Source organism: Pelophylax lessonae (genome assembly GCF_965119305.1).
Source record: "Pelophylax lessonae genome assembly, chromosome: 9".
NCBI lineage: Eukaryota > Metazoa > Chordata > Amphibia > Anura > Ranidae > Pelophylax > Pelophylax lessonae.
The window spans coordinates 266,067,181-266,094,110 of record NC_138776.1 but is presented as its reverse complement, the minus strand read 5'-3'; the positions used below and the strand labels follow the sequence as shown (position 1 = coordinate 266,094,110).

Sequence of the window (26,930 nt, the reverse complement as noted above, 5' to 3'; positions counted from 1 at the left end):
ATGCCATTAAAGTTCATGTGGGTGTAAAGGCAGGCGTCCCAATACTTTTGGTAATATAGTGTATATTGGGAGCTGGGGATAGGTAGAAGGTAAAAAAGCTCCCTGGGATGAGCACCCTTTCAGGCACAGATACCAGATCAATGGAATGGAGTCGAACTGCGCGGTGTTCATTGGTGATATGTGGGGGGGAGGGGGCTCTGGGAACCCTGCTGTAAGGGTGGTGATTCTGGAAATCATGCTGTAAAGTGGGTGATTACGGGGACCCTGATGTAAGAGGAGACTCTTGGGGCTCAGAAGTAAGTAGGAGAGAGAGGACCCTGACATGGGGGGGGGTTCTGGCAGCCCTGATTAAAAGGATTGACTCTGTGGCCTTGATGCAGGGTGGGGGCTCTGAAGACCCTGATGAAAGAGTAGTGACTCTTTGAACCCTGATGTAAGCTGCAGGGCTCTGGAAACACTGATTTAATGGAGTGACTCTGGGAACCCTGATGTAGGGGGGGCTCTGGGGACCCTGGTTTTAGAGGGGTGCCTCTGGGGACCCTGGTTTAAGGGGGGATGACTCTGGGAACCTTGATGTAAAAAGGGTGGATCTAGGGACCATGATATAAGGGGGATGGGGGGACCCTGATAAATGTAGTGGCTTTGAAGACCATGATGTAAGGGGGGTAGCTCTGGGGACCCTGATGTAAATGGGATAGTTCGGGGGACCCTGATGCAAGAGGGGGAGGAGAACAGCTCTGGGGACCCTGATGTGAGAAGGGGGACTCTGGGGACCCTGATATAAGGAGGGGGGCTTTGGGAACTCTCATTTAAGTGAGTGACTCTGGGGACCATAATGTGTGTGGGGGGGGGGGGGCACTCTGGGAACCCTGCTGTAAGGGGAGTGATTTTGGGAACCATGCTGATAAGTGGGTGATTATGGGGACCCTGATGTAAGTAGGAGACTCTGGGAACCCTGATGTAGGAGGAGACTCTTGGGGCACTGAAGTAAGTAGGGGGGGGGGCCCTGACGTACAGGGGGATTCTGGCAGCCCTGACTTAATGGAGTAACTCTGGGGACCCTGATGAAGGAGGAGTGATCCTTGGAACCCTGATGTAAGGAGCAGGGTTCTAACAACCCTGATTTAATGGATTTACTCTGGAAACCCTGATGTAGGGGGGACTCTGAGGACCCTGCTTAAAGGGAGATGACTCTAGGAACCCTGTAAAGTGGGTGATTTTGGGGACCTGATGTAAAGGGGTGGCTCTGAAGACCTTGATGTAAATGGGGTAACTCTGGGGACTCAAATGTCCCTGAAATACACTGGTAGGCTTTGGGGAACCTGATGTAAGGGGGGAACGCCAATTTAGAAAGGTGACTCTGATGTAACAGAGACTGTGATGTGATGTGAATAGTTGGAATGCACAAAGGGGGAGAAAACCTGGCTTATGAACAGAGGGGAATGGATAATCACTGATTGGTTACTTAAGGTGGGCTCAAGGGTGTCACAGATCTTGCAAAGCAACATGGGAATTTTTTTTATCATGTATAGAGTTCTTTTCTAGCAACGTTTTCCAGCAAATTAATATCTAACTACATCATGAATTCGGCAAATTAATAACTTCACTGTAAAATCCACTGAACAAAAATCCCTCCACTCATCCTGAGCAGTAATATATTTCTCTCCCCCTTGGTGGGAGTGGAGATGACCCCCATCTATAAGGATATACAGTACATACACACACATCACAAGGTCATGTTCACACTACGAGACGTTTCTCGGGGCTGCAGTTCCTCTGATCTCCCCAAGGACTCTTCGTGACCTCATGGACTATAGCGTGCCAGGCTTTTCTGTCCTCCACTGCCTCCTGGAGCTGGCTTGTTTTCATGTTCATTGTTTCAATAATGCTATCTCTCCATCTTGTTTTCTGTCGTCCTCTTCTCCTTTTTCCTTCCATGTTTCCCAGCATCAGGGTCTTTTCCAATAAGTCCTCTCTTCGCATTAGGTGGCCAAAGTATTCGAGTTTCAGCTTCAGGATCTGTCCTTCCAGTGAATATTTAGGGTTGATTTCCTTCAAGATTGACTGGTTTGATCTTCTTGCCGTCCAAGGGAATTTCAAAAGTCTTCTCCAACACCATAGTTGCAAAGCATCAATTCTTTGGCGTTCAACCTTCCTTATGGTCCAACTTTCACAGCCATAGGTTACCACTGGGAATACCATATAACTAAAACAGTAATCAATTTTGCTGCAAAATCAAAGGTCCCAAAATTACTCATCCTGAGGAATTTTATGTTTCTCCTTCTCTTGGTGGGAGTGGAGATGACCCCATCTATACGGATATACAGTACATACACACACATCACAAGGCCGCGTTCACACTACGAGACGTTTCTCGGGGGCTGCAGTTCCTCTGAGCTCCACAAGGTGGTGATCTCACCTCTACTAAGACAGGAAGTCTCTATGGAACACAGGAAGTAATGTCAGCTACAGACAGGAAGTATGTAAAGTCAAAAAGAGGAAGCGAGAGGCGAAAAAGGAGGGAGAAGAGAGGCGATATTGCTGGAACTTGCAGCAGAGGAGGTAATAAGATATTATTTTATCATAGCTCTCATCGTTGTCTATTATTTGGAACCAAATTTCTCTGTCCTGCTTTTCCCTTTAAATATCCCTCTTTTTCAGCCTGATGTACACACAGACAAATCAATATTCTCTTTATCTGCCCAAAGGATAGTTACATAGTCAGTGAGGTTGAAAAAAGACATCAGTCTATCCGGTTCAACCCATAATGTGTGTTTGCTGTTAACCGTACATTGTATACCCCTGTATGTTGTACATTGTATACCCCTTTATGTTGTGGTCTTTAAGGCGCCCATCTAATCGTTTTTTGAAACTGTCGATGCTCCCTGCTGATACCAGTGTGGAAGAGAATTTCACATCCTTACTGCCCTGACAGTAAAGAACCCCTTACGTAGTGTAGCAAGGTTTCCAGGCCTATGGCCTAATGTGGGTCTGCCATTAGTACCAGTGATCTCTCCAGCCCAAGCGAGCTGTGACCCTGGGTGTGACAACTGAAGCAGCGACAACTCCAGAATCTTTGTTTGTGGTTTTTATTGGAATAAGGGAATGGGAGAAGGGAATGGGTGGGATACTCCTTGAGGCTTAAACAAATTATAATTCGGACTTCGGACTCACAATACTGTTTTTCGAGGGTCTCCAGTGTCTCTACCCCTTCAGTCTGCTCTCATGGACCTCTGGGTTCAGCTCCTTCCTTCCTGGTCCCCAAGCCGACTGCCTGTAACCATGTGCCACTGCTACAGAGGAGGAGGCAGCCGCCACCTTCCCTCTGGGACTCCGCTCACCAGTCAAAGACCCCACAGCACATGTGCTCCTGCCTTTTATACCACACCCCACAATGCACCGAGACAATCAGTCTGTGCCAATCACCGGGGCTGTATCAAAGCCTGTGTACCCATTGGTCCACTATCCAATATGCCTCCCTATTGGACCAGTGTGAAACACTTCCTAGACCAGATAAATCACAGACTGAGCAGACCTAACTCACAGATCCTGCTGTCTCGTAGGCAGAAAGCAATTTAAATTTACCTGCTGCTCCTTTGATAGGCAGACAGAGCCAAAATCTATACTCTCTCACTAGCACCTACCTGGGAGGTTGCTACACTTACCCCCCACCAAACCGAGCCATGTCCTCACTAGCGCCTACCTAGGAGGGTGCTACTTTTACCCCCCACCAAACCGAGCCATGTCCTCCCTAGCGCCTACCTAGGAGGGTGCTACTTTTACCCCCTGCCAAACCGAGCCATGTCTTTACTAGCGCCTACCTAGGAGGGTGCTACAAATATAAGGAAAAAGATTTGACAAATGTCAAATCCAAATAAAAGTGTTTCCCTGTAGTGGTAAATTCTTACCTCTCTGAGCGGAGCTCCAATGCCGGCTGAAGTTTTCTTCAGAAACCGAAACGACCGGTAAGTGCAGATCTCCTGGTTCTCCACAGAACTCAGTGGTTCCTCCCACTGATCTCCTCTTCAACACAGGACAAGGTATGGGACACGGTACAGGAACGCAAAACTCCAATGCCGGCTGAAGTCTTCTTCAGAAACCGACATTACTGGGGAGTGCCGATCTCCTGGTCCTCCACAGAGAACTGATTTTTAATAAGCTTCTCCTATTGACTTCAACTGTATTTGCATTAAAGTTTGCATCTTCATATTGTGAAACCAATACAGTCTAGAAAACGATCCACTATCCATTTACAGGGAAACCCGCATTGATCACCTGAATAAAGATGGAGGAAAATCTGAGTGACATAACCGAAAGGATACTAAACCTCACTGTGAACATCATCTGCCTGCTGACTGGAGAGGTGAGGAGGATTCTGGGAGGTCACATGACATCACTCTTATCTCTATTAATAAAACACAGACCTGACCAGAGAGGTGAGGAGGATTCTGGGATTTTAACATCATATTCCTATTGGTTCCCCATTATAGAAATTTTCTCTTCGGAAGTCAGGTGATCATATGATCATCGTATGTGACTACGTAAAACCTGAGAGACACAACATGCAGAAGATTCTAGAAGTCACCAAGAAGATGATGGAGCTGCTGACAGGAGAGGTGAGCGGTGCTGGGAATTCTGGGACATTATCCAGTAACAGACAAGGGATGTGTCTGGATGGTGACTGTATCATTGTGTGTGTCAGGTTCCTATAAGGTGTCAGGATGTCACTGTCTATTTCTCCATGGAGGAGTGGGAGTATTTAGAAGGACACAAGGATCTCTACAAGGACGTCATGATAGACACACGTGAAGAGGATGACAATGAACAACATGATCAGGTAGATGAGGAACAATTATTGGCAATTTTACGGTAAATAGCGCAGTGCCGAATCACAAAAAATGGCCTGGTCATTAAGGGGGCAAATTCTTCCTGTCCAGAACTGGTTAACTTAACTCTACCTACCTTTTGACTATGGATTGACTTCTACTATTCTGAACCTTGCTTGCCTTGTACCTGGACTGTCATTTAACCACTCTGCCTGTCTGCCAACCTCAAGTACCTGTTTGCTCTTGGTCAGTTCGTGCCTGCCCCGGCATGGTGGCCAGGCCCTATAGCATTGTGTGCAAGTCCTGGGGGAAACCAAGTTCTGGTAGGCTATTGGTCCTGGTACTGCTTTTCCATAAAACTAAGGCTTACTGGGTGGAGGAATTATATGGGGGCTGGCTTATAATTTTTCTGTTTACAAGTGTCTCAACCTCTAGTAGGCGGCAGTATAACCTAAGTATTAAAATATCTTTTGCTGCCATTCTGTCGGTTTAGGGTGAAGATCTGATGAACATGAAAGCTGAGAATGAAGAACAAGAGAGGTATGTGAGGGATGATCAGCAATATACGGAGGAGGCTGGAATGACGAGGACATTCATAGAGGAGGACACTCCTACAGAGATCAGCACAGGTGACCCATAATATATTCTTCTCTTATCTCTGCTCTGTTACTGCTCACTGATTGGTCCAAAGTAGGGCGGGAACTAATCTTTAGAAACCTAGACCTTTGGTCACTTGTTCTATGGTAAGAGTCTCCAAGTCTGAACTTTGACCCTCTTGTCTATCAGAGGTCACATGACCCAGTGCCTAGGCTTGTGGTTGTGTAAAGAGCATGGACCTCCCAGTCCCCATTGGTTCCTGTTCTTCTGACAAGGCTGTGTAAATGTAGAAGTGATCTTTGAGGAGGACCAAAGGCCCTTTGACTGAAGAGGGGAAGAGTCCCAGCTGGTTGGGACATCCAAAGAGAACATCTGCTCACTCATATCTACCTGATCCAGATGGAATCTTGATGGAAGTGAACTAACCCTCTCAGATCTATTGACGATGTTTTTTATATTTTTCCAGGACACGCCATCAAGAAACCCTCAAAGGATCGTCTCACTTTATCTCCAGGCTGTAGAATGCAAGATGAGGACATCACAGGAGATTGTGGAGGAGAAAAGACAATGAGCTCCACTATGGATGGTGGACTTCACAGTGTGGATAGACCATGGAATCCCTCTGACTCTGAGCAACCTCGTACTGTGAGGGACGGTGCCGGATTTCAGGGGGAGAAGACATTTCCCTGTTCTCAATGTGCGGAAAGTTTTAGCTCTGGTTTAGGTCTTTATATACATCAGGGAACTCACAGGGAGGGGGCACTTCATACCTGTTCTGAGTGCGGGAAGTTTTTTCTACATAAAGCACAACTGGTCAGACATCAGAGGTCTCACACGGGTGAGAAGCCGTATTCCTGTTCTGAGTGTGGGAGAAGTTTTACTAGTAAAGCAGCACTTACTGCACATCAAAGGTCTCACACGTGGGCGTTTTCCTGCTCTGAGTGCGGGAAACTTTTTGCGACTAAAGACAGACTTGTTCAACATCAGAGAGTGCACGATGCTATGAAGCCATATTGCTGCCCTGAGTGCGGAAAACGTTATGCACAGAAATCAGAATTTATTGAACATCAAAAATTTCACACGGGACAGTCTTAGTGTACATCAGAGGTGTCACACAGGCGGGAAGGCATATTGCTGTCCTTAGTGTGAAAAATGTTTATGGAAGTCTGATGTTACTAGACATCCTATTATATGCCATATGCAGGAGCAGTTGTTTCCCTGTTCTTAGTGCAGGAAATGCTATCTACGGAAATCAAAACTTTGTCATACATCGGAGATCTCACACAGGGTAAGAAGCCGATCTCCTGCCCTGAGTGTGGAAAATGTCTTGTCTTACCAAACATCAGGCAACCCACACAGTCCCTCTAGGAGAGGGAAGGAGGGGGTGTCCCTGCTGGTTGGATTCCTATGGGAGAGAGGAGGGGGTGTCACTGCTAGTTGGGTCCCTCTAGGAGAGGGAAGGAGGGGGTGTCACTGCTGTTTGGGTCCCTCTAGGAGAGAGAAGGAGGGGGTGTCACTGCTGGTTGGGTCCCTCTAGGAGAGGGAAGGAGGGGGTGTCACTAACTGCTGTTTGGGTCCCTCTAGGAGAGAGAAGGAGGGGGTGTCACTGCTGGTTGGGTCCCTCTAGGAGAGAGAAGTAGGGGGTGTCACTGCTGGTTGTGTCCCTCTAGGAGAGAGAAGGAGGGGGTGTCACTGCTGGTTGGGTCCCTCTAGGAGAGAGAAGGAGGAGGTGTCACTGCTGGTTGGGTCCCTCTAGGAGAGAGAAGTAGGGGAAGTCACTGCTGGTTGTGTCCCTCTAGGAGAGAGAAGGAGGGGGTGTCACTGCTGGTTGGTTCCGTCTAGGAGAGAGAAGGAGGGGGTGTCACTGCTGGTTTGTTCCGTCTAGGAGAGAGAAGGAGGTGGTGTCACTGCTGGTTGGTTCCGTATAGGAGAGAGAAGGAGGGGGTGTCACTGCTGGTTGAGTCCCTCTAGCAGTGTAGTCGATCTCCTCCCTGATCTTCAGCTAAAGCCTCAAAGGCATGTTGACCAGAGGAGTTAGATATTAGTCATGAAGGTAAGAGGAGATCAGACTACATGACAGAACTGACCATTTCAGTGCAGTAGTTATCAGCATGTACAAAGATGATCCTTTGCCTGGAGAGAGCCAAGTTCTGGCTGAAAGTGGACAAGATTGTAAAATATTTTAATCTATGTGATAAAAATGCTAACATTTTTCCACATTTTTAATGTAAAACAAATGAGGAATAAAAATGGCCATGCTTAAACTGACGATATTTTTTGGGCGTTTTATTGATAAGTCTGTCTTTGGATTTGTATGATAAAATGTCCTTTTCTTTTACTTTATTTCTTTATCTAACATTACAAGTATGGTCCATCCTGTAGGTTTTAGTCTTAATCTTGTGTCTTAGTAGTTTGGTTTTAGCCGCTTGTACTTGTTGGAACAGCCGACTCTCCCCCTCCTCATAAACCTCAGGACGTCTGTAGTAGACTACAATGGTAAGTCCCATGAGTTCATAAACCCGTCTATCATTCCTCCCGTAATTCTTCCTCCGCACCTTTACAACCTCCAACCACAAGATTATCTTTTTTCCTTACTTTCACATCACATGTAACATAGAGAAACCGCCCTCCATCTTTTCTATGTTCCGTGTCCCTCTAAACAAGATGATCAGCATGAATACAAACAGCCCAGTCTTGTGAGGAGTCAAGCCATGTTTTTGGATCACCAACGAAGTTCTCAGATATGTATGATGAAATGTTCTTCTCTTTTCCTTTTTCGAAAACAACAAGTAAGTTCCATGTTGTAGGTTTTAGTTTTAGTCTTAATCTTGTGTCTTAGTAGTTTGGTTTTACCAGCTTGTACTTGTTGGAACAGTGGACTCCCCCCTTCTAATAAATCTCAGGATGTCTGTAGTAGACTCCAATGATAAGTCCATCAGTTCATTGTCCCATCTATCATTCCTACCGTAATTCTTCCTCCGCACCATCACAACCTCCAACCACAAGATCATCTTTCTTCTTCAATTTCACATCACATCTAACATAGAGAAACTCCCCTCCATCTTTTCTATGTCCCGTGTCCCTCTAAACAGGGGGATCAGCATGAATACAAACAGCCCAGTCTTGTGAGGAGTCAAGCTGTGTTTCGGGAACACCCACTAAGTTCTCAGATCTGTATAATGAAATGATCTTCTCTTTTTCTTTTTCTAACACTACAAGTAAGGCCCATCATGAAGGCTTTAGTTTTAGTCTTAATCTTGTGTTTTAGTAGTTTGGTTTCACCAGCTTGTACTTGTTGGAAAAGTTGAGTCTTCCCCCTTCTCATAAATCTCAGGTCGTCTGTAGTAGACGTAATGTGGAAATGTATTTGGACATTTCTTGAGGATGTGTTTTTAGTGAAATTGCCATTATGTCTCCAAGTGTTGGTTTACCGGTAATCGCTATGCACAGCGAATATTGCTTTAACTGGCCTTGAGGAAAAACCTGTAATTGTGGAAAATTTCAATTAAATGGAGACTGCGCGCTACTTGTAGCCTGATCATCCCTATCGGCGGTGCGGTCCGGATCTATGACAGTGCAAGGCGAACTCCACCGCACAAATGTATATCAGCCAGCCGGGGGCCCCGGTATTCACTGACGGAGATATGTCTGGGATATGGAATTCTTATCATTTTGATAATATCTGCCTTTTTGCCAGAATTAATGGCTGGCAGCTTTCTGTTATGCTTGATCCACATGATTCAGATACTGCTGCTGTTGTCCTTTTGCAGATAAAGTCTCTGTCACGATTATTGGGGAGATTATAAAATAAAAACAAATGGAATTATATAAGGCCATATATAATCAGTTATATACAGAGAAATTTTGAGCAGCTTGGCATCCATTTTGTTTTGGGGTGATTGAAAGTTCATTTTTTTTTTTATTTTTTTTTTAGCAAAGATGTCTTTTTCAGAGACTCTTGAAGTTTCAACAGAAAATTCTGTTTTTCTTTAAGTCATAAATAAGTAGCTTATTGACGTTTTTCTAGATAAAGATTCAGTCATCCTGGAGCCATACCAGATACTACTGAATGTTAGAGTTGTAGTCTTATCTGTGTTTAACAATAGACAATAGTTCATTATAGTTTGTTTTTCGGATTCATCCACAATATATAAAAGGAATTATTATATTTTATAGTGATGTTTTCGTAACGATATTATCATTCTACATGCGTAGCTTATATATACATTTTTAGGAATGCTTTGTATACTATATTTTGTTTTATATAATTGCCAAGTACTAAATGTATTTAGGTTGCATTACCCACTTACAGAGAATATGTTTATGTAAGGTTCTTTAAGTTTTTATGGTCACTATAAATACTATGCTCCAGCCACGGAATCTGGACCATTTGACATAGTTTTTGAATTTAGAGCTTTTTACCAGACTTGGGTCAAAGGGTTATCTTTGGGAAAATAGTATAATTAAATTCAATGTCCTAAATGTAATCATAATACAACACTGCCCTCTGGTGATTGCTTAATTTTGGGTCCAAGTCATTAAAATCTTAGGGAATAGGCCCCTCAGTGACGTAATGACTATATATGGTAATGAGATCCCCGCCCACACTTCAGGTAGCATAACGTTTTAGGCAGTTAGAGAGGACGGGGGGGGGGGGGGAAGAATTGAAGAGATCTCTGAGATACTGATGGATGACATTTGATCCTGCTGAAGCCAGGACAGTGACTTTTCCCATACAACAGAAAAGGAATGTTTTGGTAAAGTATACAATCCTAAATTGCCTTATCCATATACTCCTAAATGATCCATTATCACAGGTAAACTGTTAGCATCAAGATTTGAATTTAAATCATTCTAACTGCAGTATGATTGGTTTAATTTTTCTTATCTTGGACTTTTAAGCTAATTTTGGCTTTAGTAAATGGTTCAGTTATGATGTATTTTTTTTATTTTTTTTATAGTAGATTAACTAAATGGAAGTTTACTTTACCAAAAATATCGGGACTTTTAATAAGTCCTAGTGCATGGTATAACAATTTTGTATCCATGTAACTTTATTTAAAACATTGCAATTATGAATAGCTGTTGGATGAGAGAAACGTGTCAAATCTGTCATATCGGTTTCCATCTTTTATGTCCTCCTGGTAGACTATTGATCATATTCTAGAAGTCATTGGTTATCTTACTCTTCTGAAATAATATTCTTTGATTATAATTCTCATATTACCTGTGTGTGATACATTGTATTGCATTTTATTCTAAACCTTGTGTGTTTATCACCAATTATATTTTTGACATTTTATTTTGCACTAAAGTATTTAATAAATATATATTTGCATTCATCAGGGCCCCCCCATTCCCCTTATATCACGGTCCCCAGATCTGTCAGAATGATTATACTAATCTGATAAACAGCAAAGATCTGTGAGTTAGGAGATTCTCAACTTATTTCCATAAATCAATAAAAATGCAAGATCGTTTTAAGTGACGCTAAACTGAAGATAAGGAGGATACAATTCTGTGCAAATTATATATATATATATATATATATATATATATATATATATATATATATATATATATATATATATATATACAGTGGGTACGGAAAGTATTCAGACCCCCTTAAATTTTTCACTCTTTGTTATATTGCAGCCATTTGATAAAATCATTTGAGTTCATTCTTCTTCCTCATGAATGTACACATAGCACCCCATACTGACAGAAAAACACAGAATTGTTGACATTGTTGCAGATTTATTAAAAAAGAAAAACTGAAATATCACATGGTCCTAAGTATTCAGACCCTTTGCTGTGACACTCATATATTTAACTCAGGTGCTTTCCATTTCTTCTGATCATCCTTGAGATGGTTCTACACCTTCATTTGAGTCCAGCTGTGTTTGATTATACTGATTGGACTTGATTAGGAAAGCCACACACCTGTCTATATAAGACCTTCCAGATCACAATGCATTTCAGAGCAAATGAGAATCATGAGGTCAAAGGAACTGCCTGAAGAGCTCAGAGACAGAATTGTGGCAAGGCACAGATCTGGCCAAGGTTACAAAAAGATTTCTGATGCACTTAAGGTTCCTAAGAGCACAGTGGCCTCCATAATCCTCAAATGGAAGACGTTTGGGACGGCCAGAACCCTTCCTAGAGCTGGCCGTCCGGCCAAACTGAGCTATCGGGGGAGAAGAGCCTTGGTGAGAGAGGTAAAGAAGAACCCAAAGATCACTGTGGCTGAGCTCCAGAGATGCAGTCAGGAGATGGGAGAAAGTTGTAGAAAGTCAACCATCACTGCAGCCCTCCACCAGTCGGGGCTTTATGGCAGAGTGGCCCGACGGAAGCCTCTCCTCAGTGTAAGACACATGAAAGCCCGCATGGAGTTTGCTAAAAAACACCTGAAGGACTCGAAGATGGTGAGAAATAAGATTCTCTGGTCTGATGAGACCAAAATAGAACTTTTTGGCCTTAATTCTAAGCGGTATGTGTGGAGAAAACCAGGCACTGCTCATCACCTGTCCAATACAGTCCCAACAGTGAAGCATGGTGGTGGCAGCATCATGCTGTGGGGTGTTTTTCAGCTGCAGGGACAGGACGACTGGTTGCAATCGAGGGAAAGATGAATGCGGCCAAGTGCAGGGATATCCTGGACAAAAACCTTCTCCAGAGTGCTCTGGACCTCAGACTGGGCCGAAGGTTTACCTTCCAACAAGACAATGACCCTAAGCACACAGCTAAAATAACGAAGGAGTGGCTTCACAACAACTCCGTGACTGTTCTTGAATGGCCCAGCCAGAGCCCTGACTTAAACCCAATTGAGCATCTCTGGAGAGACCTAAAAATGGCTGTCCACCAACGTTTACCATCCAACCTGACAGAACTGGAGAGGATCTGCAAGGAGGAATGGCAGAGGATCCCCAAATCCAGGTGTGAAAGACTTGTTGCATCTTTCCCAAAAAGACTCCTGGCTGTATTAGATCAAAAGGGGGCTTCTACTAAATACTGAGCAAAGGGTCTGAATACTTGGGACCATGTGATATTTCAGTTTTTCTTTTTTAATAAATCTGCAACAATGTCAACAATTCTGTGTTTTTCTGTCAGTATGGGGTGCTATGTGTACATTCATGACAGGGTTCGTACGGTCATGAAAATCCTGGAAAAGTCATGGGATTTTGACATGACACTTTCCAGGACTGGAAAAGTCCTGGAAAATGGGAAAACTTACTAAGTTTTGGAAAAGTCATGGAATTGTGTTGTGCAACTATTTATTTTTGTCTCGGGGCCCCCTGTATTCTGTGGGAGCGGGGACAGTAAGTGGGACTATTTTCTGTGTTTCGGGTTTAGGCGGATTAATCAGCCGCAGCGCACAGCTGAAGCCTGATCACTGGTCTCTTCAATATGAATAGACCGTGACAGGCTAGGAACTCTGCGGCGGATTGATCCGCTGAAACTGAAACTAAGAAATCGTGGCTATACTGTCCCGCTCTCAGGGACGTACCAGCGAGGGGGGGGCGCGTGCACTGGGGGGTGTCAGGCCGGTGTCCGCGGGGCCGCCCGCATCTGTGTGAAGAAGGCAGCGCAGAAGGAATGTCAGGAATGTCAGTGAGGAATGTCAGTGAGGAATGTCAGTGAGGAATGTCAGGAATGTGAGTGAGGAATGTCAGGAATGTCATTGAGGAATGTCAGGAATGTCAGTGAGGAATGTCAGGAATGTCAGTCAGGAATGTCAGTAAGGAATGTCAGGAATGTCAGTGAGGAATGTCAGTGAGGAATGTCAGGAATGTCAGTCAGGAATGTCAGTGAGGAATGTCAGTGAGGAATGTCAGGAATGTCAGTGAGGAATGTCAGTCAGGAATGTCAGTGAGGAATGAGGAATGTCAGGAATGTCAGTCAGGAGTCTCGTGTGCTGGATAGGAGGGGGATGGGATGGTACAGCTGCATAGAGAGGAATTGAACTTTCATATTCCTCATGTCACTGAATGTTGTTTCTCCTCCTCTCAGAAGCTGCACTAGGAATATGGAAAGTTAAATTCCTCTATATGCAGCTGCCCCATCCCCCTCCTATACAACTTCCTTTGCTGGCCCCCCTAAGTGCTCTTTTAGCCCCCTCCGTGCTCTTAGTCTGGCTCCCCCAGTGAACCCCCCTGCAAGCCTTTAACCACCTCATGTATTATGTGCGCAGCCTCTAACCATCTCCTGTATCATGTCCACAGCCTCTACCTCCTGTACCATGTCCGCAGCCTTTGACCACCTCCTGTATCATGTCCACAGCCTCTAACTACCTCCTGTACCATGTCCGCAGCCTTTGACCACCTCCTGTATCATGTCCACAGCCTCTAACTACCTCCTGTACCATGTCCGCAGCCTTTGACCACCTCCTGTATCATGTCCACAGCCTCTAACTACCTCCTGTACCATGTCCGCAGCCTTTGACCACCTCCTGTATCATGTCCACAGCCTCTAACTACCTCCTGTACCATGTCCGCAGCCTTTGACCACCTCCTGTACCATGTCCACAGCCTCTAACCATCTCTTCTATCATGTCCGTAATCTCTGACCATCTCTTGTCTTTTATCATGTCTGCAGTCTCTGAGGGGGTCTGGAGAGGAGTCAAAAGTGGGAGTGCTGTCGGGATGGGGATCACAGGAGAAGTCAGACATGTGTGGACTGGGGAGAGGAGACTACAGTATAAAACCAGAGCATGGTGCACCTAAGAGGAGGTCAGTGACAGTGCTGCCCGGCCAGTCTGAGGGGGGGGGTCACTGATTTAAGGGGGCACTGTTATAAAGGTTCCTCCTTGTAACAGGACCCCCCCCCTCCCTTCCTTAGTGCATTCACTCTGTGGAAAGTGGTCTTTGGTCACCAGAGTCCCCCCCTACATCAGAGTTCTCAGCTTTTTCACCCGTGCGCTCAAAGTGACACCCGCTCCCAGCTGCGGCAGTGGTGCTTCCATCTCATCCACTGTAAAACAAGGGACCATTTTTAGTCGCGCTGTATCCAGAAACGAAACCCTAACTGCAGAGGTATTGTACACTACAAAGATTGTCATTTATTTTAGTGAAAATATGCTGGGTGTGACATGTATTTTCTTCTTATTTAACATGTATACATAGACATTTCATGAAACTTTAGGTCACGAATATTTACGTGAAGTCATGGAAAAGTCATGGAATTTTATTGGTTAAAATGTGTATGAACCCTGTCATGAGGAAGAAGAATGAACCTAAATGATTTTAGCAAATGGCTGCAATATAACAAAGAGTGAAAAATTTAAGGGGGTCTGAATACTTTCCGTACCCACTGTATATATATATATATATATATATATATATATATATATATATATAATTTGCACAGAATTGTATCCTCCTTATCTTCAGTTTAGCGTCACTTAAAACGATCTTGCATTTTTATTGATTTATGGAAATAAGTTGAGAATCTCCTTACTCACAGATCTTTGCTGTTTATCAGAGCAGTATAAACATTCTGACAGATCTGGGGACCGTGATATAAGGGGAATGGGGGGGCCCTGATGAATGCAGTGGCTCTGGAGTCCCTGATGTAAGGGGGGGCAGCTCTGGGGACCCTGATGTAAATGGGATGGTTCGGGGGACCCTGATGTAAGAGGGGGGTGGAGGACAGCTCTGGAGACCTTTATGTGAGAATGGGGACTTTGGAGACCCTGATGTAAGGAGGGGGCTTTAGGAGTCCTGATTTAAGTGAGTAACTCTGGGAACCATGATGTGTGTGGAGGGGGGAGACTCTGTGAACCCTTCTGTTATGGGGGTGATTCTGGAAACCATGCTGTAAAGTGGGGGATTATGGGGACCCTGATGTAAGAGGAGACTCTTCGGGCCCTGGAGTAAGTAGGAGGGGGACCCTGACATGGGGGGGGGGATTCTGGCAGCCCTTAAAGGAGTGACTCTGTGGCCCTGGTGTAGGGTGGTGGGCTCTTGAAACCCTGATGAAAGAGGGGTGACTCTTTGAACACTGATGTAAGGTGCAGGGTTCTGGGAACTCTAATTTAATGGAGTGACTCTGGGAACCCTGATGTAGGGGTCTCTGGGGAACCTGGTTTAAGGGGGATGACTTTGGGGTACCTGGAGTAAGGGGTATGACTCTGGGGACCTTGATGTAAAAAGGGTGGATTTTGGGACCATGATATAAGGGGGATGGGGGGGTCCCAGAAAAATGTAGTGGCTCTGAAGACCATGATGTAAGGTGGGTAGCTCTGGGGACCCTGATGTAAATGGGATGGGTCGGGGGACCCTGATGTAAGAGGGGGAGGAGAACAGCTCTGGGGACCCTGATGTGAGGAGGGGACTCTGGGGACCCTGATGTAAGGAGGGAGGCTTTGCAAACTCTCATTTAAGTAAGTCACTTTGGGGACCATAATGTGGGGGGGGGGGGCTCTGGGAACCCTGCTGTAAGGGGAGTGATTGTGGTAACCATGCTGTAAAGTGGGTGATTATGGGGGACCCTGATGTTAGTAGGATACTCTGGGAACCCTAATGTAAGAGGAGACTCTTGGGGCCCTGAAGTAGGAGGGGGGACCCTGACATACAGGGGGGATTCTGGCAGCACTGATATAATGGAGTGACTCTTGGAACCCTGATGTAGGGGGGCTCTGGGGACCCTGGTTTAAGGGGGGTGACTCTGGGGACCCTGGTTTAAGGGGGATGACTCTGGGGTCCTTGATGTAAAAAGGGTGGATTTGGGGACCATGATATAAGGGGGCTGGGGGGGGCCCTGATAAATGTAGTGGCTCTGAAGACCATGAGGTAAGGGGGGTAGATATGGGGGACACTGATGTAAATGGGATGGTTCGGGGGACCCTGATGTAGGAGGGGGAGGAGAACATCTCTGGGGACCCTGATGAATGAGGAGTGACTTTTGGAACCCTGATGTAAGGAGCAGGGTTCTGACAACCCTGATTTAATGGATTTACTCTGGGAACCCTGATGTAGGGGGGCTCTGGGGATCCTGCTTTAAGGGGGATGACTCTAGGAACCCTGTAAAGGGTGATTTTGGGGACCCCGATGTAAAGGGGTGGCTCTGAAGACTTTGATGTAAATAAGATAACTCTGGGCACTCTGAGGTCCCTGAAATACAGCGGGAGGCTTTGGGGAACTTGATGTAAGGGAGGGTGCCAATTTAGAAAGGTGACTCTGATGTAACAGGGACTGTGATGGGGATTCATGATGTAAGGGGGAATCCAATGTGAATAGTTGGAATGCACAAAGGGAGGGGTAAAGTTGGCTTATAAACAGAGGGGAATGGATAATCACTGACTGGTTACTTAGGGTGGGCTCATGGGTGTCACAGATTTTGCAAAGCAACATGGGAATTTTTTTATCATGTATAGAGTTCTTTTCTAGCAACTTTTTCCAGCAAAATTATTATCTAACTACAACATGAATTCGGTAATAACTTCACTGTAAAATCCACTGAACAAAAATCCCTCCACTCATCCTGAGCAGTAATATATTTCTCTCCCCCTTGGTGGGAGTGGAGATGACCCCATCTATAAGGATATACAGTACATACACACACAGCACAAGGTCGTGTTCACACTACGAGACGTTTCTCGGGGCTGCAGTTCCTCTGATCTCCCCAAGGACTCTTCGTGACCTCATGGACTATAGCGTGCCAGGCTTTTCTGTCCTCCACTGCCTCCTGGAGCTGGCTTGTTTTCATGTTCATTGTTTCAATAATGCTATCTCTCCATCTTGTTTTCTGTCATCCTCTTCTCCTTTTTCCTTCCATGTTTCCCAGCATCAGGGTCTTTTCCAATGAGTCCTCTCTTCGCATTATGTGGCCAACGTATTCGAGTTTCAGCTTCAGGATCTGTCCTTCCAGTGAATATTTAGGGTTGATTTCCTTCAAGATTGACTGGTTTGATCTTCTTGCCGTCCAAGGGAAGTTCAAGAGTCTCCTCCAACACCATAGTTCCAAAGCATCAATTCTTTGGCATTCAGCATTCCTTATGGTCCAACTTTCACAGCCACAGGTTACCACTGGGAATACCATACAACTAAAACAGTAATCAATTTTGCTGCAAAATCAAAGGTCCCAAAATTGCTCATCCTGAGCAATTTTATATTTCTCCTCCCCTTGGTGGGAGTGGAGATGACCCCATCTATACGGATATACAGCACATACACACACAGCACAAGGCGTGTTCTCACTACGAGACGTTTCTTGGGGCTGCAGTTCCTCTGAGCTCCACAAGGTGGTGATCTCACTTCTACTCAGACAGGAAGTCTCTATGGAAGACAGGAAGTGATGTCAGCTACAGACAGGAAGTATGTAATGACAAAGACAGGAAGTTTGAGGCATGAGGTGAAATTGGAGGGAGAAGCGAGGAGACATTGCTGGAACTGGCAGCAGAGGAGGTAATAGGATATTATTTTATCATAGTTCTCATCGTTGTCTATTATTTGGAACCAAATTTCTCGGTCCTGCTTTTCCCTTTAAATACCCCTCTTTTTCAGCCTGATGTACACACAGACAAATCAATATTCTCTTTATCTGCCCAAAGCATAGTTACATAGTCAGTGAGGCTGAAAAAAGACATCAGTCCATCCTGTTCAACCTATGATGTGTGTGTGTGTGTTTGTTTGCTGTTAACCGTACATTGTATACCCCTGTATGTTGTACATTGTATACCCCTTTATGTTGTGGTCTTTAAGGTGCCCATCTAATAGTTTTTTGAAACTATCGATGCTCCCTGCTGATACGACTGCTTGTAGAAGAGAATTTCACATCCTTACTGCTCTGAAAGTAAAGAACCCCTTACGTAGTTTAAGGTTAAACTGCTTTTCTTCTAGTTTTAGAGAGTGGCCACGTGTCTTATTGCATTTCCTTTATCAGAAAAGTTTGTTCCCTATGCTATGGTCGCCAGTACAGTATTTGTACATTGATAACATATCCCCCCCTCAATCGTCTCTTCTCCAGAGAGAATATGTTCAGTGCTTGTAGTCTTTCCTCATAGCTGATGTCCTCCATTACCCTAATTATTTTTGTTGCCCTTCTCTGGACTCTTTCCAGTTCCAGCACATCCTTCCTGAGGACCGGTGCCCAGAACTGGACAGCATACTCCAGATGTGGCCGGACCAGAGTCTTGTAGAGTGAGAGAATAATCTCTTTATTTCTGGAGTGAATCCCCTTTTTTATACATGCCAGTATTCTGCTGGCTTTGCTTGCAGCGGCTTGGCATTGCATGCCACTAGCCAAGCTTGTTGTCTACCAGTACCCCGAGGTCCTTTTCCATCTCAGATTCACCCAGAGGTCCCCCCCTAGCGAGTAGCTCGCGTTCGTGTTTCTGACGCCCAAGTGCATTACTTCAACATTTTTCAACATTAAACCTCATCTGCCATGTAGTTGCCCACCCCATTATTTTGTTCAGGTCTTCTTGTAAGGTTACCACGTCCTGCATATAAGTTATTATCCTGCTTAGCTTAGTATTGTCCGTAAATACCGAGATTGTGCTGATATCCCCTCCTCAAGGTCATTTATGAATAAATTAAACAGGATTGGACCCAGCACAGATCCTTGGGGGACCCCATTTTCCACACCTGCCCAATCCGAGTACTCCCCATTTATCACCACCCTCTGGACTCACCCCTGGAGCTAGTTCTCTATCCAGGTACTCACCCTATGGTCCATACCTATGTACCTTAGTTTGTACAGTAACCATTTGTGGGGAACGGTGTCAAATGCCTTTGCAAAGTCCAGATATTCCACATCCACAGGCCTTCCCTCATCTAGATGGCAACTCACTTCATCGTAGAAGGTTAATAGATTTTTTTCATGAATCCATGCTGATTACTACTAATAATACCGTTTTCATTGCTAAAGTCTTGTATTTAGTCCCTTATCACCCCCTCCAATATCTTGCAGACTACTGATGTTAGGCTGACCGGCCTTTAGTTACCCGGGATATATCTAAATATATAAGCCCTTTTTTAAATATTGGTACCACGTTGGCTTTTTTCCAATCAGCTGGCACCATTCCTGTCTGTAGACTATCCGTAAAGATCAAGAATAATGGTCTGGCTATCACCTGGCTGAGCTCTTTAAGAACCCTCGGGTGCAAGCCATCCGGTCCCGATGATTTATTTATGTTAAGTTTCTCAATTTTAGTTCTAAGTCTATCTTCTGTTAGCCATGGGGGTACTTCCTGAGGTGTATTATTTAGTTTAGCATTACAAGCTGGGTTAGTGTAGCCCCCCAATGCTTTTGTGAAGACTGAAGAGAAGAATTTATTTAGCACTTTTGCATTCTCTCTGTCCTCTGTGGCCAGATGCCCTTCATTGTCTTTTATAGGGCCAATGTGTTCTGGCCTTGCTTTCTTACTATTTATATACTTAAAGAATATCTTGTTTTTTTTTTTTTCCGCTATATGTCTCTCGTGTTCTATTTTAGCCGCCTTGATTTCGCCTTTACATTTCTTATTGCACTCTTTGTAATGATGGAATGCTGCCAATGACCCCTTCGCCTTGTATTTTTTGAAGGCCTTTTAATATGCCTTTTTATGTTCGAGTTTAGCCACCCTGGGTTTATTTTTGCTCTTTTAAACTTATTCCCCTTTGGAATGCACTGGCTAATCCCTTTATTTAGTATGTTCTTGAAGCACTCCCATTTTCCTCCATGTTCTTTGTTCCCAGGGTTCTATCCCATTTTATATCACTCTCAGTATTTCTTCAAACTTTATGTTATTTCACATATCGAACTGAAAATATAGAGTATGTAGCACTGCCCCGTAGAGGACTGCTGGATTGTTCACCTTGGGATCCCCCTGGGTTACCGATAGCAACTGCAGCATGCACAATTTAACTCTTTACAATCTGGCTCAGTCAATGATCAGTCCAGGGGGATGTATTTGTTTTTGTGGTTTTATTTAAATTAGGGATGGGAGAAGGGGAAGAGTGGGATACTCCAACTTGAACTATTCACATTAGATGAGGACTCCTGTCTGAAGATGCAGCCAGGCTGCTGATTCACCTTGCCACTTAGATGAATTTGGAATTAAGTCTCTATGTAGAGGACTTGTTAGGATGAATTATCTTCAGGATACACACCGAGTACCCCCTTTCACTCCACCTGATGACACCCGTCCTATACCGGGGTGGCCCCCTCTCAGATCAGGCCCCCTAGACACGATCCCCTGTACTCATGATACTGTTTTCTGAGGGTCTCTAGTGTCTCTACCCCTTCAGTCCGCTCTAATGGACCTCTTGGGTTCAGCTCCTTCCTTCCTGGTCCCCAGGCCGACTGCCTGTAACCACGGGCCACTGCTACAGAGGAGGAGGCAGCCGCCACCTTCCCTCTGGGACTCCGCTCACCAGTCAAAGACCCCACAGCACATGTGCTCCTTGCTTTTATATCACACCCCACAATGCCCCGAGACAATCAGTCTGTGCCAATCGCTGGGGCTGTATCAAAGCCAGTGTATCCATTGGCCAGACTTCCTCCACTATCCAATATGCCTCCCAATTGGACCAGTGTGAAACACTCCCTAGTTAAGATAAATCACAGACTGAGCAGACCTAACTCACAGATCCTGCTGTCTGGTAGGCAGAAAGCAATATAGATTTACCTGCTGCTCCTCTGATAGGCAGACAGAGCCAAAAACGATACTCTCTCACTAGCACCTACCTAGGAGGGTGCTACACTTACCCACCGCCAAACTGAGCCATGTCCTCACTAGCGCCTACCTAGGAGGGTGCTACAATTATAAGCAAAACGATTTGACAAAACGTCAAATCCAAATAAAAATGTTTCCCAGTAGTGGTAAATTCTTACCTCTCTGAGCGGAGCTCCAATGCCGGCTGAAGTTTTCTTCAGAAACCGACATTACTGGGGAGTGACGATCTCCTGGTTCTCCACAGAACTCAGTGGTTCCTCCCACTGATCTCCTCTTCAACACAGGACAGGTAATGGGACACGGTACAGGAATGAAAAACTCCAATGCCGGCTGAAGTCGTCTTTAGAAACCGACATTACTGGGGAGTGCCGATCTCCTGGTCCTCCACAGAGAACCGATTTTTATTATTCTTCTCCTATTGACTTCAATTGAATTAAGATGCAAACTTTAATGCAAATATTGTGAAACCAATACAGTCTAGAAAACTATCCACTATCCATTTACAGGGAAACCCGCATAGATCACCTGAATAAAGATGGAGGAAAATCTGAGTGACCTAACCGAAAGGATACTAAACCTCACTATGAACATCATCTGCCTGCTGACTGGAGAGGTGAGGAGGATTCTGGGAGGTCACATGACATCACTCTCATCTCTATTAATAAAACACAGACCTGACCCGAGAGGTGAGGAGGATTCTGGGATTTTAACATGATATTCCTATTGGTTCCCCATTATAGAAATTTTCTCTTCGGAAGTCAGGTGATCATATGATCATCGTATGTGACTACATAAAACCTGAGAGACACAACATGCAGAAGATTCTAGAAGTCACCAAGAAGATGATGGAGCTGCTGACAGGAGAGGTGAGCGGTGCTGGGAATTCTGGGACATTATCCAGTAACAGACAAGGGATGTGTCTGGATGGTGACTGTATCATTGTGTGTGTCAGGTTCCTATAAGGTGTCAGGATGTCACTGTCTATTTCTCCATGGAGGAGTGGGAGTATTTCGAAGGACACAAGGATCTCTACAAGGACGTCATGATGGAGAATCAGCCGCCCCTCACATCACCGGGTAAGAGGAGACTTTATTGTAAAGGAGAGAGCAGTACGGAGGCTCCACCTAGATCCTCCATCATCTGATAAACACATAGAAACAATGTATTCAGTCAGTGTGTGTGTTTCCTACAGATGGATCCAGTAATGGGAACCCACCAGAGAGATGTCCCCGTCCTCTGTATTCCCGGGATTCCACACAGGAAGGTCACACCATCCCTCACCATCACCAGGTAGATGAATAACAGTTATTGGTAGTTATGATTTAAGCACAAGCTTGTATGTTACAATGAATGTTTTATTATATATTCAGAGTGGAAACCTCGGGGATAGTAATATTGTTGTTAAAGAAGAGTATAAAGAGGCCGATGAGGAGTATGGTGTGATGAAGGAGCTTTCAGAAGGACACAAGGATATTATGGATACACCCAGTAACAGAAGCCCACCAGAGAGATGTCCCCGTCCTCTGTATTCCCGGGATTCCACACAGGAAGGTCACACCATCCCCCACCATCATCCGGTAGATGAGGAACAATCACTGATAGCATCATTAGGATCTGTACATTATCTGCATTGTTACCATTGATGTCATTTTTTTTCTATTTTCAGAGTGGAAACCTGAGCTTTCCTGATGTTCTAGAAGAGATAAAAGAGGAGTATGATGAGGATGGAGTGATGGAGGAGTCAGGGTTTTTCAAATACTTGTTTCAAACCAACATGATGGAGTCATTCTGTATTATGAACCCACCAGAGACATGTCCCCATCCTCTGTATTCCCAGGATTCCACACAGGAAGATCACAACTACGCAAGACTTTCACAGGTAGATGATGGAATGATATTTGGCAGTTATGATTTATACACAAGCATGTTTCCTACAATGAATGTTGTAGAAGAATCCAGACCATTCATTGTATGCTTAGAAGTAATAATCCAAGTCTATCAAACCCATATATGTGGCGGAAATAGTTTTCATTTCAGGATATACAGTATATATTTATACCATTTTGATCATTAATGCAAAGAAGCTGATTAACATATGACACACCCCTAATTATTAATGGCCAAACCCACTTACCTCACCCTCTGGATCTCCAAAACTCTACATTTCCAGAATACAGTCTCAATTTTTAGACATAACCGGTTTATTTGGAGCAAGATAACCCAGAGCCTCTCTTACTAGTTCCCACATAAGAATCTTTACCTTTCACTCATCCAATTATTCTCCTTTGTTGACTCCCAACAAGACTGGAGAACCTGAGGGCAACAAACCCTGACCATCAGGCCTCTGGCCCTGACTGTTGGATTCGGAAGATTCCCCAACAATGTTGGAAAACCTGGGGGCAATAAGTCCATGACCACCAGGCCTGTAGCCCTGACTGTTGGGTTCAGAAGATTCCCTCACAATGTTGGAAAACCTGGGGGCAACAAGACCATGACCACCAGGCCTGTAGCCCTGACTGTTGGGTTCAGAAGATTCCTCAACAATGATATGTAACAGAATACAAATTGGCCTAAGAGGATGAAAAGTTTTTGATTTAGATTTTTTTTTTTTTTGGGGTATGTTATATAGCAGAAAGTGAAAAATATATTATTCTTTCTTCCTTCTTCCTTCTTCTTCGCAAAAAATAGCCTGGTCATTAAGGGGGCAAATTGTTCCTGTCCAGAACTGGTTAACTTAACTCTACCTACCTTTTTGACTATGGATTGACTTCTACTATTCTGAACCTTGCTTGCCTTGTACCTGGACTGTCATTTAACCACTCTGTCTGTCTGCCAACCTCAAGTACCTGTTTGCTTTTGGTCAGTTCGTGCCTGCCCCGGCATGGTGGCCAGGCCCTATAGCATTGTGTGCAAGTCCTGGGGGAAACCAAGTTCTGGTAGGCTATTGGTCTTGGTACTGCTTTTTCATAAAACTAAGGCTTACTGGGTGGAGGAGTTATATGGGGGCTGGCTTATAATTTTTCTGTTTACAAGTGTCTCAACCTCTGGTAGGCGGCAGTATAACCTAAGTATGAAAATCTTTTGCTGCCATTCTGTCGGTTTAGGGTGAAGATCTGATGAACATGAAAGCTGAGAATGAAGAACAAGAGACGTATTTGAGGGATGATCCGCAATATACGGGGGAGGCTGGAATGACGAGGACATTCATAGAGGAGGACACTCCTACAGAGATCAGCACAGGTGACCCATAATATATTCTTCTCTCATCTCTGCTCTGTTACTGCTCACTGATTGATCCAAAGTAGGGCAGGAACTAATCTTTAGAAACCTAGACCTTTGGTCACCTGTTCTATGGTAAGAGTCTGCAAGTTTGAACTTCGACCCTCTTGTTTATCAGAGATTACATGACCCAGTACCTAGGCTTGTGGTTGTGTAAAGAGCATGGACCTCCCAGTCCCCATTGGTTCCTGCTCTTCTGACAAGGCTGTGTAAATGTAGAAGTGATCTGGGAAGAGGACCAAAGGCCCTTTGACTGAAGAGGGGAAGAGTCCCAGCTGGTTGGGACATCCACCGAGAACATCTGCTCACTCATATCTACCTGATCCAGATGGAATCTTGATGTAAGTGAACTAACCCTCTCAGATCTATTGATGTTTTTATATTTTTCCAGGACACGCCATGGAGAAACCCTCAAAGGATCGTCTCACTTTATCTCCAGGTTGTGAAATGGAAGATGAGGACATCACAGGAGATTGTGGAGGAGAAAAGACAATGAGCTCCACTATGGATGGTGGACTTCACAGTGTGGATAGACCATGGAATCCCTCTGACTCTGAGCAACCTCGTACTGTGAGGGACAGTGCCGGATTTCAGGGGGAGAAGACATTTCCCTGTTCTCAATGTGCAGAAAGTTTTAGCTCTGGTTTAGGTCTTTTTTTACATCAGGGAACTCACAGGGAGGGGGCATTTCATACCTGTTCTGAGTGCGGGAAGTTTTTTCTACATAAAGCAAAACTGGTCAGACATCAGAGGTCTCACACGGGGGAGAAGCCGTATTCCTGTTCTGAGTGTGGGAGAAGTTTTACTAGTAAAGCAGCACTTACTGCACATCAAAGGTCTCACTCGTGGGCGTTTTCCTGCTCTGAGTGTGGGAAACTTTTTGCGACTAAAGACAGACTTGTTCAACATCAGAGAGGGCACGAGGCTATGAAGCCATATTGCTGCCCTGAGTGCGGAAAACGTTATGCACAGAAATCACAACTTGTTGTACATCAAAGATCTCATACTGGCGAGCAGCCGTTTTCCTGCTCTGAGTGCGAACAATGTTTTTTATCCAAATTGGAGCTTCTTATACATCAAAGACAGCACACCGGGGAGAAGCCGTATTCCTGTTCTGAGTGTGGGAAAGGTTTTGCAAGGAAATTCTCATTTAAGCAACATCAAAAACAGCACACAGGGGAGAAGCCGTTTTCCTGCTCTGAGTGCGAAAAATGTTTTTTATCCAAATTCAGGCTTGTTATACATCAAAGACAGCACACCGGGGAGAAGCCGTTTTCCTGTTCTGAGTGTGGGAAAAGTTTTACAAGTAAATCAGCAGTTAAGTTACATCAAAGACAGCACACAGGGGAGAAGCCGCATTCCTGCCCTGAGTGCGAGAAAAGTTTTGCACGCAGATTAGCACTTGTTGTACATCAAAGGTCTCACACGGGGGAGAAGCCATATTCCTGTTCAGAGTGTGGGAGAAGTTTTACTAGTAAAGAACAACTTACTGCACATCAAAGGTCTCACACAGGGGAGAAGCCGTATTCCTGTTCGGAGTGTGGGAGAAGTTTTACTAGTAAATCAGCACTTACTGCACATCAAAGGTCTCACACGTGGGCTTTTTCCTGCTCTGAGTGCGGGAAACTTTTTGCGACTAAAGACAGACTTGTTCAACATCAGAGAGTGCACGATGCTATGAAGCCATATTGCTGCCCTGAGTGCGGAAAACGTTATGCACAGAAATCAGAATTTATTGAACATCAAAAATTTCACACGGGGGAGGAGCCGTATTCCTGTGTGCAGGAAATCCTTTTCACAAAAGGACAGTCTTAGTGTACATCAGAGGTGTCACACAGGCGGGAAGGCATATTGCTGTACGTAGTGTGAAAAATGTTTAAGGAAGTCTAATGTTACTAGACATCCTATTAAATGCCATATGCAGGAGCAGTTGTTTCCCTGTTCTGAGCGCGGTAAATGTTATCTACGGAAATCAGAACTTTGTCATACATCAGAGATCTCACACAGGGGAAGAAGCCGATCTCCTGCCCTGAGTGTGGAAAATGTCTTGTCTTACCAAACATCAGGGAACCCACACAGCCCTGGAGGTGTATTAGTGTCCCGATAGCGGGAAATGTATTCTATACGGATCATATTTTGCCGTACATCAGAGATCTCACACTGGGAAGAAGCACATCTTGATATACACCTCAGAAAACACGTGGCTGAATGCTCCTCTGATCTTTATCATGGAAGAAACACTTTATAAGGGAATCTGAGTTCACTAAAGACTCCAACTTTCTGTCTGGCTGCTATGAGAGAGAAGGAGGGGGGTCCCTGCTGGTTAGTTCTCTCTAGGAGAGAGAAGGAGGGGGTGTCACTGCTGTTTGGGTCCCTCTAGGAGAGAGAAGGAGGGGGTGTCACTGCTGGTTGGGTCCCTCTAAGTGAGAGGAGGGGGTGTCACTGCTGTTTGGGTCCCTCTAGGAGAGAGAAGGAGGAGGTGTCACTGCTGGTTGAGTCCCTCTAGGAGAGAGAAGAAGGGGGTGTCACTGCTGGTTGAGTCCCTCTAGGAGAGAGAAGAAGGGGGTGTC

General features: G+C 44.8%; 3 protein-coding genes across 3 annotated transcripts in view; all 3 read left to right on the top strand.

Moving 5' to 3' along the window:
* LOC309562622 (uncharacterized protein) overlaps positions 1-26,930 on the top strand; it is a gene marked incomplete at its 3' end in the record, with an annotated part of 500,517 nt that overhangs the window by 68,639 nt on the left and 404,948 nt on the right. The gene's annotated exons all lie outside the window — the stretch shown is intronic.
* Positions 1-26,930, top strand: part of LOC309562687 (uncharacterized protein) — a 148,408-nt gene that overhangs the window by 52,797 nt on the left and 68,681 nt on the right. The window lies entirely within an intron of this gene.
* The window catches only part of LOC309563947 (uncharacterized protein), a gene marked incomplete at both ends in the record, with an annotated part of 43,039 nt that continues 37,725 nt past the window's right edge, over positions 21,617-26,930 (top strand). The window contains 5 exon segments of the mRNA XM_082268577.1: positions 21,617-21,694; positions 22,919-23,062; positions 25,027-25,163; positions 25,165-25,168; positions 25,333-26,139. Coding sequence (XP_082124703.1) covers positions 21,617-21,694; positions 22,919-23,062; positions 25,027-25,163; positions 25,165-25,168; positions 25,333-26,139 — 1,170 coding nt within the window.